We start from the raw sequence: 15,475 nt of genomic DNA, 5'->3' as shown, positions 1-15,475 counted from the left end.
TATGCTTCCCTAGAGCAGTGGAGCACCGAAGAAGTGAACCACACCCGCATCACACACTCTGTGAGGGGGACATGGGAACCTTTCCCGTTTCAATGCCAGTGGGCTCTTTCAACCAGACTGCCTTTTTCTTCTAATTGATGTGGTTGTGTTGTGGTCTCCTCTGTTTATCTTAAGCTATCTCAGATAAGGTGATTATTGCATGACTAAGACCCCCCTTTTTTTCCTCTGCAATGGGATTCTCCTGTCCTCCCTACTGGAAACAACATGTGGGAGGCAGAAATGATGACAATATACAAATATGTTTCCTGCCATGTGGCCTCCATAAGCAACTTACAGCATGGCCCACGTAGAAGTCACTTATTTCCAGGCCACCTGGGATGTTTTACTATCATGTGTCCCTTTCTCTTAAAAGCATCTCTGATTCAGTTTAGCCCAATCAGGATAATCTCTCTTTTGATGAACCCAAAAGCAACACATTAACAACCTAATTTTATGAATGATTTTCCAACATAGTCACACGTTCTTTTACAATCAAGGAAAAAGGATTCCACAGCAGGTGTGCAACAGACTGGCAATCCTGGGGAATATCTTAAAATTTTGCCTACCCACCTGAATAGACCTTTAAAATCGTCTTTTAGTTGCTTTTGTTAGCAAAGCAAACAAAGATATCATCTGCAAATAATAATTAACTACTTTCCAATTTTATTCATTAAAATATTAACTAACATTTTTTCTGGCTTATATCTTATGTACCATTTGATACATTCACAAACACGCAGAACAATGAAAATGTATCTAATTATTCAATTTTTGTTAATTTTTATTAAAAGTGAGTGTTAATTGTTTCTTTTTTGGTTAAAGAGGGTTTTTATTGTTGTACTCAGGAGTGTTATCTCTGGAGACATATTTGCCTGTGTTTTAATATTCTACTATTATGAGCAAGTCATTTCTATCCGTGGCTCTGGTTCTTTCTCTGCAAAATGAGGATAAGTGTAATACCTATGTTATTCAGTTACTGTGAGAATTAAATTTATTAACACATAAGTAGTATTATGGTTAGTGCTCTGTACAAATTAGCTATTAAGATATGTATATGCTGAATTACATTAATATGTTCTTTAACACAGAAATATCCTTCCATAACATGAGTTTTTCAATCAATAAATATATTTAATTTTTTTTTTTTTTTGAGATGGAGTTTCACTCTTGTTGCCCAGGCTGGAGTGCAATGGCACCATCTCGGCTCACTGCAACCTCCACCTCCTGGGTTCAAGTGATTCTTCTGCCTCAGACTCCCAAGTCGCTGGGGTTATGGGCACCCACCACCACACCCAGCTAATTTTTGTTATTTTTAGTAGAGATAGGGTTTTGCCTGTTGGCCATACTGGTCTCGAACTCCTGACTTCATGTGATGCACCCCCCTTGGCCTCCCAAAGTGCTGGGATTACAGATGTGAGCCACCACGCCTGGCCTTTTACATTAATTTTTTAAAAAAAATATTGGATACACAATGGAATATTGTTCAGCCTTTAAAAAGGGGTAAATCCCATCATTTTAAACAATATAGATGAATTTAGAAGACATTATGCTAGATGGAATTACCGTGGCACAGAAAGACAAATACTGCAAGAATAAAGTTTAACTCAAAAAAGTAGAAAGTGGAATAATCTTTACCAGAGGCTGGGTGTGGTGGGAAGAAAACAGAGAGTTGTTGATCAAAGAATACAAAGTTTCACATAGACAGGGTAAATACGTTTTGATATCTATTGCAAAGCAGGGTGACTACAGTAAACAATAATTACTGTATATTTAAAAATAACTAAGAGTAAATTTCAAGTGTCTCACCGCAAAAAATGATAGGTGAGTTGATGTGTTATTTCACTCAACATAATCATTTCATATTATGTACATATATTCAAACATCACATTGTACCTCATAATGTATACAACTCTTATTTGCCAATAAAAATATTAATAGTTTTTTTAAAAAAAGATAGTATCATAAACATTCGACTACTATTACAGCCCCAGACTGACTAGAATAAACATGAGTTACAAATCACTGATGTGGCCACCTTGTTTTCAGGCTTAATATTGATCATGATCTAACAGAATCAACAAATAAGAGTTGATAAATTTCCCGTACATTTGTTATGTGCTGGGCAAACTTTGGGCACCTTTATTTGTACTAATTGCTTTAATTTTACCAAAACCCTAGGATTTAGGCAGTATGATACTCACTGTACGGATGAAGAGTCAAGCACAGAGAGGTCAAGAAACTGTATTCATATCATACAGCCCATAAATGGCAGAACTGGAATGCAATCAGAAACCACCTGATTCTGTTTCAATCTTAACCATATGCCCAACACCCTCTCATCCAATTATTATTCCTGATCTAACATTTTGGCTTTTAATTTTCTAATTTAGTAGAAATAAAGAGGAATTTTAAAATCAGTTTTTTGACAAAACTAAGACAGGAGGCAGAAATAGATTGCAGCTGCCACTCAGAGCAGTGTGTGGAAACTCACATCATGAACTTTTGCTTCAGAACTACTGCAGGAAAGAACCAGGAAAGCTGAGAGAACCCACAGACTTTCTGAAGGAAGCAAATTTCTCCTGAAGGATCTCAGAGATAGCCCAAATACTATGAGTGCCCAAGATGTGAAAGTGGGAAAAAGGAATCATCTGCTCTCATACACACATCCTCACTTGGGAACCTGAAAGTCGAGATCATGGGATAAGGACCTGACCTTACCTCGAGCTAAGTCAATTTAGAGAGATGAGCTAAATACAGAGGTAGAGGAAGCAGAAAAAGCTCTGTGGGCTCTCTGGGTCTTCAGGAACGCTTTTAAAGACTTGTTTCAAAGGGGTCCTTGGAGAGGGCTGTCAAGGGAAGTGGGAAAAGACACAGGGAGAAGGAAACTTCCAGCTGAACTTTCTAACAATTCTAACCAAACATGAATTCACCTGGCCAGAATTTGCAGGAGGGCATGAATCAGGTGTGCAGACTGCAAAGTCAGCGAGGCACAAAAGGCCTGCTCGCTTTTGCAGGTAGGAGGCTGGTAGCCTGGGGCAAGTTCTCAGCCCTGCTCACCCACTGCCTGAAAGAAAACTCGGTGCTCTTGGTGTGGAGCATGGTGGGAGTGAGTCTGGTCTTTCAGGTTGTGTGGGAGCTGGGTGAGGCCTGTAACTGCTGGCTTTCCCCACATCCCTGACAACCTTCATGACAGCAGAGGCAGCCATAATCCTCCTGGGAAAATAACTCCATTGACCTGGAACCACGCCACCATTTCCTGCAGCAGCTGCAGCAAGCCCCACCCAAAGAGAGTCTAAGCTCAGATATGCCTAACCATCCCCCACCTGATGGCCCCTCCCTACTCTGGTAGCTGAAGACAAATAGCTTACACTCTTGGGAGTCTTAGGGCCCCACTCACCACCTGATCCTCCCTATACTACCACAGCCATGCTCCCTTAAAAGCACCACCTCCTGGCAGGTGTCCAACCAGCACAAAAATAGTGCATTAAACAACCAAACCTGAGTACCCTCAGGAAGTCCATTTCACCACCTGCCACCTCTACTGAAGCAGGTGCTAATATCCACATCTGAGAGACCTGAAGACAATTCACATCACAGGACTCTGTGCAGACAACCCCCACTACCAGCCCAGAGCTTGGTAGACTTGCTTGGGGGCTAGATCCAGAAGAGAAATTACAATCACTACAGCTCAGCTCTCAGGAAGCCACATACCTAGGAAAAGGGGGAGAGCATTACATCAAGGGAATACCCCATGGGACAAAATAATCTGAACAACAGCCTTGAGCCCTAGAACTTCCCTCTAACATAGCCTACCCAAATGAGAAGGAACCAGAAAAACAATTCTGGTAATATGAAAAAACAAGGTTCTTTAATATGCCCCCAAAATTATGCTAGCTCACCAGCAATGGATCCAAACCAAGAAGAAATCTCTGATTTATCTGAGAAAGAATTCAGAAGTTCAGTTATTTAACTAATCAAGGAGGCACCAGAGAAAATGAAGTCCAATTTAAGGAAATCAGAAAACATAAAAAATGAGGGAAGAAATCTTCAGTCAAATAGAAAGCATAAATAAAAAACAATCACAACTTCAAGAAATAAAGAACTCACTTAGAGAAATGCAAAATGTTCTGGAAAGTCTCAGCAATAGAATCGAGCAAGCAGAAGAATGAGCTTCTGAGCTCAAAGACAAGGTTTTTGGATTAACCCAATCCAACAATGACAAAGAAAAAAGAATAAGAAAACAAACAAACAAACAAATAAAAAAACTTCCAAGTAGTTTGGGACATGTTAAGTGACCAACCTAAGAATAATTGGTATTCCTGAGAAAGAAGACATATCTAAAAGTTTGTAAAACATATTTGGAGGAATAATTGAGGAAAACTTTCCTGGACTTGCTAGAGACCTAGACAGCCAAATACAAGAAGCTCAAAGAACATCAGGGAAATTCATCTAAAAAAGATCATCACCTAGGCACAATGTCATCAGGTTATCTAAACTCAAGATGAAAGAAAGAATCTTAACAGCTGTGAGGCAAAAGCACCAGTAACTTATAAAGAAAAACTTATCAGATTAATGCTGATTTATCAGCAGAAACCCTACAAGCTAAAAAGAATTGGGGCCCTATCTTCAGCCTCCTTAAATAAAACAATAATTAGCGCAAAATTCTGAATCCAGTGAAACTAAGCTTCATAAATGAAGGAAATACACTGTCTTCTCCAGAAAAACAAATACTGAGAGCAGTCACCACTACCAAGCCAGCATTACAAGAACTGCTAAAAAGACCTCTACATTTTGAAACAAATTCTGGAAACACGTCAAAACAGAACCTCTTTAAAACATAAATCTCCCGGGATCTATAAGACCAAAATACAATAAAAAAGGTATATAGACAACAAATAGCACAATAAAAGGAATAGTACCTCACATCTCAATACTAACATCAAATGTAAATGGCCTAAATGCCCCACTTAAAAGACACAGAATTGCAGAATGGATAAGAATTCACCAACCAGTTATCTGTTGCCTTCAAGAGACTCACCTAACATATAAGGACTCACATAAACTTAACGGAGGAAAAGGATATTCCATGCAAATGGACACCAAAAGCAAGCAGGAGTAGCTATTCTTATATCAGATGGAACTTTAAAGCAATACCAGTTAAAAAAGACAAAGAGGGACATTTTATTATGATGCAAGACTTTTTCCAACAGGAAAATACCACAATCCTAAATATGTATGCACCCAACACTGGAGCTCTCAAGTTTATAAAACAATTACTATCAGACCTAAAAAATAAGGCAGAGAGCAACACAGTAATAGTGGAAAATTTTAATACTCCACGGACAGCACTAGACAGGTTATCAAGAGAGAAAGTCAACAAAGAAACAATGGACTTTAGCTATACCCTAGACCAAATGGACTTAACAGATATTTACAGAACATTCTGCCCAACAACTGTAGAATATACATATATTTTTAATAGACATGTGGTTTCACCATGTAGGCCATGCTGGTCTTGAGCTTCTGACCTCTAGTGGTTGTCCTGCTGCAGCCTCCCTAAGTGCTGAAATTACAGGCATGAGCCACAGGGCCCAAACTATAGATGCAAAAATCCTTAACAAAATACTAGCTAACTGAATCCAACAACATATTAAAAAGACAATCCACCATAATCAAGTGGGTTTTATAGCTAATGATTCAGGGATGGTTTAACATACCCAAGTCAATAAATGTGATACACCACAGAAACAGAATTTTTTTAAAAAAATTACATAAGCATTTCAATAGATGGAGAAAAAGCATTTGACAAAATCCAGCATCCCTTTATGATTAAAACCATCAGCAAAATTGGCATACCAAGGACATACCTTAATATAATAAAAGCCATCTACGACAAACCTACTGCCAACATAATACTAAATGGGGAAAAGTTGAAAGCATTTCCTCTGAGAACTGGAACAAGACAAAAATGCTTACTCTCACCACTTCTACTCAACATAGTACTGGACGTCCTGGCCAGAACAATCAGACAAGAGAAAGAAATAACGGGCATCCACATCAGTAAAGAGGAGCTGAAACTAATTGTTTCCTTATGATATAATTGTATACACAGAAAACACTAAAGCCTCCTTCAAAAAGCTCCTAGAACCAATAAATAAATTAAGCAAAGTTTCAGAATGCAAAATCAACGTGCACATATTAGTAGCTCTGCTATATACCAAAAGCGACCAAGCTGAGAACCAAATTAAGAACTCAACCACTTCTACAATAGCGACACAAAAAATAAAATACTTAGGAATATGCCTAACCAAGGAAGTGAAAGACCTCTATGAGAAAAACTACAAAACACTGCTGAAAGAAATAGATGACACAAATAAAAGCACATCCCATGCTCATAGATGGGTAGAACCAATACTCTAAAAATGACCATACTGCCAAAAGCAATCTACAAATTCAATGCAATTCCCATCAGAGCACTGACATTATTCTTCACAGAACTATGAAAAAACAATCCTAAAATTCATATGGAACCAAAAGAAAGCTTGCATAGACAAAGCAAGACTAAGCAAAAGAAACAGATCAAAAGGCATCATATTACCCAACTTCAAACTATACAATAAGGCCACACTCACCAAAACAGCACGGTACCAGTATAAAAATAGGGACATAGACCAACAGAACAGAATGGAAACCCAGAAATAAACACAAATACACCCGACTGATCTTTGACAAAGCAAACAAAAACATAAAGTGGGAAAAGGACACCCTATTCAACAAATGGTGCTGGGATAATTGGCAAGCCACACGTAGAAGAATGACACTTGATTTCATCTCTCACCTTATACAAAAATCAACTGAAGATGGATCAAGGACTTAAATCTAAGACCTGAAACTATAAAAATTCTAGAAGATAACATCAGAAAAACCCTTCTAGGCATTGGCTTAGTCAAGGATTTCATGACCGAGAACCCCAAAGCAAATGCAATGAAGACAAAGATAAATAGCTGGGACTTAATTAAACTAAAGAGCTTTTGCATGGCCAAAGGAAGTGAGCAAAGTAAACAACAACCCACAGAGTGGGAGAAAATCTTCACAATTTATATATCTGACACAGGACTAATGTCCAGAATCTACAACAAACTGAAACAAATTAGCCAGAAAAAAAAAAATCTCGTCAAAAAGTGGCCTAAGGACATAAATAGACAATTCTCAAAAGAAGACATAAAAATGGCCAGGAAACACATGAAAAAATGCTCAGCATCACTAGTGATCAGGGAAATGCAAATCAAAACCATAACGTGATACCACCTTGCTCCTGTAAGAATGGCAATAATAAAAAAAATAAAAAAATAATAAATGTTGGTGTGGATGGAGTGAAAAGGAAACACTTCTACACTGTTAGTGGGAAGGTAAACTAGTACAACCGCTATGGAAAACAGTGTGGGAATTCCTTAAAGAACTAAAGGGAGAACTACCATTTGATCCAGCAGTCCTACTATTGGGTATCTACCCAGAGGAAAAGAAGTTATTATTAAAAAAAAAAAATACTTGCACACGCATGTTGATAGCAGCATAATTTGGAATTGCAAAAATGTGGAAACAACTCAAATGCCCATCAATCAACAGTGGATAAAGAAACTGTGGAGATATATATATATATAATTGAATACTACTCAGAAATGGAAAATCAAACATTGTATGTTCTCACTCATAAGTGGGAGCTAAACTGTAAGGATGTAAAGGCATCAGGTAAAAGACTACAAACTGGGTTCAGTGTATACTACTCAGGTGATAGGTGCACCAAAATCTCGGAAATCACCACTAAAGAATTTACTCAGTCCCCAGCTCCTTCCTGCATTGCTGAGGAAGTGTGGCCCCGGGACCCCCCGCGGGTAGGCCTAGGGAATGGAGTCAGCCTGTGCAGCATGTTTCTGCCTGGTGTGTGGGTGAGGGAAACCTAAGTCCGCCAGGAAATCGCCTTATTGTCACCTCGCACTCTTGTCCTCAATGAAAGAAGTTTGAAGATTGAGTGTCCTACAAGATAATTTTCCTGCATGGATTGGGAGATACAGGGCATGGATGGGCAGAAGCCTTTGCAGGCCTGTTAGGCCTGTTACATTAAATATGAACATGGCTATGCCTTCATGGTTTGATATTATTGGGCTTTCACCAGATTCACAGGAGGATGAATCTGGGATTAAACAGGCAGCAGAAAATATAAAAGCTTTGATTGATCAAGCAGTGAAGAATGGCATTCCTTCTAACAGAATTATTTTGGGAGAGTTTTCTCAGGGAGGAGCTTTATCTTTATATACTGCCCTTACCACGCAGCAGAAACTGGCAGGTGTTACTGCACTCAGTTGCTGGCTTCCACTTCGGGCTTCCTTTCCACAGGGTACTATCGGTGGTGCTAATAGAGATATTTCTGTTCTCCAGTGCCACGGGGATTGTGACCTTTTAGTTCCCCTGATGTTTGGTTCTCTTAAGGTTGAAAAACTAAAAACATTGGTGAATCCAGCCAATGTGACCTTTAAAACCTATGAAGGTATGATGCACAGTTCGTGTCAACAGGAAATGATGGATGTCAAGCAATTCATTGATAAACTCCTACCTCCAATTGATTGACGTCACTAAGAGGCCTTGTGTAGAAGTACACCAGCATCACTGTAGTAGAGTATAAACCTTTTCCCATGCCCAGTCTTCAAATTTCTAATGTTTTGCAGTGTTAAAATGTTTTGCAAATACATGCCAGTGACACAGATCAAATAATGTCTCCTCATGAGAAATTTATGATCTTTTAAGTTTCTATACATGTATTCTGATAAGAAGACCCAGGATCTACTATATTAGAATAGATGAAGCAGGTAGCTTCTTTTTTCTCAAATGTAATTCAGCAAAATAATACAGTACTGCCACCAGATTTTTTATTACATCATTTGAAAATTAGCAGTATGCTTAATGAAAATTTGTTCAGGTATAAATGAGCAGTTAAGATATAAACAATTTATGCATGCTGTGACTTAGTCTACAAATTTATTCCAAAATTTCTTAGTCACCATGCAGTGTCTGTATTTTTATATATGTGTTCATATATACATAGATTGTAATACATAATAAGAATGAGGTGGTATTACATTATTCCTAATAATAGGGATAATGCTGTTTATTGTCAAGAAAAAGTAAAATTGTTCTCTTCAATTAATGGCCCTTTTATTTTGGGACCAGGCTTTTATTTTCCCTGATATTATTTCTATTTAATACTCTTTTCTCTCAAGGAAAAAAAAAGTTTGTTTTTTCTTTATTGTCCTTCATAGCAGACCAAGTATTGCCTCTCTGCCATAGACAGCTACTGTCAATACATGCTGTAATTTGACATTCTGGGTCACAGATATAAGGTATTTAAAATCTATTTATGCTTTATAGAGAAATCAGACATTAAAACTTCATGCACTACTTATTTCAAATTACTGTACGTTATCCAAATTTACACCTAGCTATTAGGATCCTCAACCCAGGTAACAGGAATAATTCTGTGGTTTTATTTTTCTGTAAACAACTGAAAGAATAATTAGATCATATTCTAGTATGTTCTGAAATATCTTTAAGACTGATCTTACAAACTAACTTCTAAGATGATTTCGTCTTCTCATAGCATAGAGTTTACTTTGTACACGTTTGAAACCAACTACTGCAGAAGATGAGGAATCTATTGTAATTTTTTGCTTTATTTTCATCTGCCAGTGGACTTATCTGAAATTTTTCACGTTAGTCAAATTATTTTTTGTATTAGTTTTTCATGCAAACATAAAAATAGCAATCATTTTAAATTGTCAATTTTAAATTTTACCAGATTACTGGTAAAAATTATTTGAAAACAAACTTATGGGTACATAAAGTGTAGTTACCATACAGATTAATATGTAGCAAAAATGTATGCTTGATATTTCTGAACAGCATTAATTTTTCTGCTATATTCCAGCTGACCAAAACAATATTAAGAATGCATCTTTATAAATGGGTGCTAATCAATAATGGAAATAATTTAGTAATGGACTATATAGGATGTTAATGAAGCCACATGTTTATGTCTGGATTTAAAAATTTTAAACAATCATTTACTATGTCATTTTTCTTTACCTTGAAGAACATAAACTTATTTCACTTCTACAAATTAGCAAGATATAATTTATGGCAAGAAATATTCCATTGAAATGTTGTGCTGTAACATGGGAAAATGTAAATGTTTTTCATGATTCCTATCAATGTGAAATAAAGTTTAATTCTGAAAAAAAAAGAAGAATTTACTCACGTAACCAAATACCACCTGTTCCACAAAATTTATGGAAATAAAGAACTTAAAAAAAAAAAAAAAAGACTGAAAGGGAACTCAGTTCATCCAGCCTTGTTTTTCTCATTTTGCATATGCAGGAGAGAGGTTGGAGACAGTGCCAACTTCACATAGCCTTTAAGAGATCAACTCCAGACCTCAAATCACACCCTCCGACCCCAAGCCCAAGGTCCTTTTTTGCCTCCCAGTATTACTCTGTCTCTTCAAACAACAAGAAAGAGCCAAGTTGAGAAGGAGAATGGTCACACCCACACCTAGATTCTATTCACCTGGGCACTGCCTTCCCTGTGGGACCTACCTATTTAATTCCAGTGCTCATGTTATGCCCAAACCCTGGAAGAATGTGACCTTTAAATCTCTGTGCACCCCAGGAACTAGCAGACATTAAAAGTAATAATAATGGGCTGGGCACACAGGCTTGTGCCTGTGGTCTCAGCTATTCGGGAGACTGAGGAGGGAGAATATGTTAAGCCCTGGAGTTCAAGGCTGCAATGAACAATGTTTGCACCATTGCACTCCAGCCTGAGTGCAGAAAAAGTAATAATGACAAAATAAAAAGAGAAATTTACCAATTACTAAGGAAGTCTAGAAAGGCTAGGTTTACCCCCTCTAAATCTAAAATAACAGTTTAAAAATAAAAATATTTCATTGGTAAAAATAAATAAGATAAAAACCACTTTCTTTTTACCCTGAGATAGTATGTAGAACTTGATTTTTGGTTCAAAGCACTTATTACTAAGCCTAACACAAATAATTTGGCAAATGGGTTCTAACAATAATGTCTCTCATGACTTAAAAAAGCCACTAATTTTACTTTTGAAATATATTTAATTTTTATATTAAAGCTAAGATGAACCTATTATTACATGGAAAATTTGTGGTCTGCACATGCCTCCCCATCCACTGAGTGGTCTACAGTTCCTGAAAGTTTCAGAAACACTAATATAAAAATATTTTTTCTGATTGAATAATTTAAGGATATTGTTTTCTCAGTGACTAAAATGAAATAGATTGGAATTACAAATCAGTCACTTACAATGTAATTTTAAATGTTATTTAATGAGCACGTGAACTTTTTAAAAACTCATTTGAATAACTTATTTCTATTGACTTTTTTCTACTAGAAAATATATTAAAATTTCTGTTACTACAAGCCTATGAATTTTATTCAGATCTAAATATAGTGCTAATCTTAAAAGATCTCTTTGTTTAGGATTATGAAAGCCTATTCTCTGTATACACTTAGAAGATAAATAACCGCTTTCCAGTAAACTCGATGGGGCAGCTGTGACTCACAATCATAACCTATTAAAATATTAATACTATTATCTAGGTAAAACTTTTAGGTATCTGCATGTTCAGGTTGTTTAACTTATATAATTCAGAAGCTATAAATTTTTATAATCTATAAAAACATTTGAAACGATAAAGTATCAATTTCTTTTTGTCAGTTTTGAAATACTGACATTGTTTCTAGTTGACATAACACTAGAATTCAGATGCTGTGGCTGTAGAAAATACAAATGTCATGGTTTACTTCCTATCTTCCTATTTCACACAAACAAAGCAGCACAAGGGAAGCCAGAAATGCTACACCTTGATTGCAAACAAACCAGAACCCTTCTAGAGACAATATATGTGTCAGCATAATAGCTTGAAATTCATGGCATCTTTTGTTGAAGTAGAGGCTCCAACAAAAGGCTGAAGTAATCAACAAAAGGCTGAATTAATTTGCATTCTCACAAAGAGTGTGTAAACATTCATTCCTTGTTCTCTACAACATGCTATTTTTTTGACTTTTTAGTAACAGCCATTTTAACTGGTGTGAGATGCTATCACATTGTCATTTTGATTTAATCTCTTTAATGGCTTAAGATGTTGGGCAATTTTTTGCATGTTTCTTGACAGCTTTTATATCTTCCTTTGAGAAGTATCTATTGATATATTCTGTGGTTTTTTCCTATTACATTTCTTATAGATTTTATATACTAATTTTTTTGTTGTATGCAGTTTGCAAATATTTTTCTCCATGCTGTAGCTTGTCTATTTGTCAAATTTCTTTTGCTGTGCAGGAGATCTAGTTTAATTAGGTGTCAATTTTTATTTTTGTTGCATTTACTTTTAAGGTGTTAGTCACAAATTCTTTTCAGAGGCCAGTGTCTCCAAGAGTATTTTCTAGGTGTTCATATAGGATTTTCTTTGTTTTTATATGTTTTTATTTTCCCGTGATTACAAACACAACTGAATATCAAATGCACAAAGTAAGAACTATACGGGGAAAAAAAATCAGATACGTTCATATATATATATCACCTTTTCAAGGCTATTTCCACCCAGAATAACCTTGGTTTGCCAAGGCCAATAGAAAGAAGTCACAAAATCGCCTTTAGTCAAATTTGTGTGTTTGCTTTCTTCTATAATTCCAACACCTCCACCATCAACGACTTGAGATAGCTGCCAAGGTGTTACATAATCAGTGCCAGTGTCTTCACTCCTTCTACTTCGAAGCCTGTCACTTCACACTTGGAAGGTTGCACAGCCACCCAGCAGAGGCGCTCCTCACTTCCCAGACGGGGCGGCCGGGCACAGGCGCTCCTCACTTCCTAGACGGGGTGGTGGCCGGGCAGAGGCGCTCCTGACATCCCAGATGATGGGCGGCCAGGCAGAAGTGCTCCACACATCCCAGATGGGGCGGCCGGGCAGAGACCCTCCTCACTTCCCAGACAGGGTGGCCGGGCAGAGGCGCTCCTCAGTTCCCAGACGGGGCAGCCAGGCAGAGGTGCTCCTCACTTCCTAGATGGGGTGGCGGCCGGGCAGAGGTGCTCCTCACATCCCAGACAGGGCGGCCGGACAGAGGCGCTCACTTCCCAGACGATGGGCTGCTGGGCAGAGGCGCTCCTCACTTCCCAGATGATAGGCGGCTGGGCAGAGGTGCTCCTCACTTCCCAGACAGGGCAGCCAGGCAGAAGGGCTCCTCACTTCCCAGACAGGGCGGCCGGGTAAAGGCGTTCCTCACTTCCTATACCAGGCGGCCGGGCAGAGGCGCTCCTCACTTCCCAGACGATGGGCGGCTGGGCAGAGGCACTCCTCACATCCCAGACGATGGGGGGCCGGGCAGAAGCGCTCCTCACATCCCAGATGGAGTGGCCGGGCAGAGATGCTCCTCACTTCCCAGACGGGGTGGCCGGGCAGAGACGCTCCTCACTTCCCAGACCCATTGGCGGCAGGGCAGAGGCACTCCTCACTTCCCAGACGGGGCGGCCAGGCACAGGTGCTCCTCACTTCCTAGGTGGGGTGGCGGCCGGGCAGAGGTGCTCCTCACATCCCAGACGGGGTGGCCGGGCAGAGGCGCTCATTTCCCAGACGACGGGCGGCCAGGCAGAGGTGCTCCTCACTTCCCAGATGATAGGCGGCCGGGCAGAGGCGCTCCTCACTTCCCAGACTGGGCGGCCAGGCAGAGGCGCTCCTCACATCCCAGACGATGGGTGGCCAGGCAGAGACGCTCCTCACTTCCTAGACGGGGTGGCGACAGGGCAGAAACTGTAATCTTAGCACTTTTGGAGGCCAAGGCAGGCGGCTGGGAGGTGGAGGTTGCAGCCAGCCACGATCACGCCACTGCACTCCAGCCTGGGCAACATTGAGCATTGAGTGAGAGAGACTGTAATGCCAGCACTTTGGGAGGCCAAGGTGGGCAGATCACTCGAGATCAGGAGTTGGAGACCAGCCTGGCCAACACGGCGAAACCCTGTCTCCACCAAAAATTCAAAAACCAGTCAGGCGTGGTGGTGTGCGCCTGCAATCCCAGGTATTTGGCAGGCTGAGGCAGGAGAATCATGGGAGCCCTAGGCAGGCAGGTTGCAGTGAGCTGAGATTATGCTGCTGCACTCCAGCCTGGGCAACAGACGGAGACCGTCTCAAAGGAAGGAAGGAAGGAAGGAAGGAAGGAAGGAAGGAAGGAAGGAAGGAAGGAAGGAAGGAAGGCAGGAAGGCCATATAGGATTTTCATAGGTTGAAGCTTCATGTTCAGTTTTTAATCTATCTTGAGTTACATTTTTTATATGCTGAGAGGTAGGGGTTCAGTTTTTTTCTTCTGCATATGACTAACTATATAGTCCATTATTTATCAGTACCATTTATTAGATGGAAAGTTATTTCCCCTTTGTTTGTTTCTGTTGACTTTGTCAAAAATAAGTTGGTTGTAGGAGTGTAGCTTTATTTCAAGTCTCTCTTTTCTGTTCATTGCTCTACATGTTTATTTTTGTACCAGAACCATGCTATATTGGTTACTGTCGCTTGTAATACAGTTTGAAGTCAGGTAAAGTGAGGCTTCCAGGTTTATTCATTTTGTTTAAAGATGCCTTGGCTATTTGGGCCCTTTTATTCTTCAATATGAATTTAAAACCATTGTTTTTAATTCTACAAAAAGTTGCATTGATAGTTGGATAGAAAGAGCATTTAATTTACAGGTTGCTTTAGGCATCATGGACATTTTAATTATATTGATTCTTCAAATCTATGAGCATGGCATGTTTTCCATTTGTATGTATTGTCCCTGATATCTTTCAGCAGTGTTTTGTAGTTCTCCTTCTAAAGATATTTTACCCCCTTGACTCAATCCATTCCTAGGTATATTATTTTTGTTTGTGGCTATTTTAAATAGAGCTGTGTTCTTGATTTTGTTCTCTGCTTAAATGTTATTCAAGTGTTGAATGTTATTCAGGGTGTATAGAAATGCCAGTCATTTGTGTACATTGATTTGGTATCCTGACACTTTGCTTAATCATTTTTTAGGCTTGGGAGTCTGGGAGAAATCTTTAACGTTTTTCAAGTAGAGAATTATATCATCAGTGAAGATAATTTGACTTCCTTTTTTCTTATTTGGATCCCTTTTTCTTTTTTCTTTATCTTGTTGGATTGCTCTGGCTAGGACTTCCAGAACTATGTTGAATAGGAATATTTAGAGTGGACATTGTTCTTATTTTTATTCATAAGAATACATCAAGCTTTTTCTTGTTCAGTATAATGTTGCCTGAGGATTTGTCATAGATGGCTCTTATTATTGTGAGGTATGTTTTTTCAATGCCTTG

General features: G+C 38.8%; 1 protein-coding gene across 1 annotated transcript; it reads left to right on the top strand.

Annotated features, from left to right (window-relative positions):
• The first annotated feature begins 8,099 nt into the window (after positions 1–8,099).
• Positions 8,100–9,049, top strand: LOC116812179 (acyl-protein thioesterase 1-like). Its single transcript, XM_032757901.2, has one exon. It carries the CDS (start codon positions 8,120–8,122, stop codon positions 8,663–8,665), a length of 546 nt encoding a protein of 181 aa, XP_032613792.1. The 5' UTR covers positions 8,100–8,119; the 3' UTR covers positions 8,666–9,049.
• Positions 9,050–15,475: the final 6,426 nt, after the last annotated feature.

This window comes from Hylobates moloch, unplaced genomic scaffold (assembly GCF_009828535.3).
Source record: "Hylobates moloch isolate HMO894 unplaced genomic scaffold, HMol_V3 SCAFFOLD_1, whole genome shotgun sequence".
Lineage (NCBI taxonomy): Eukaryota > Metazoa > Chordata > Mammalia > Primates > Hylobatidae > Hylobates > Hylobates moloch.
This window is presented reverse-complemented; position numbering and strand designations above follow the sequence as displayed.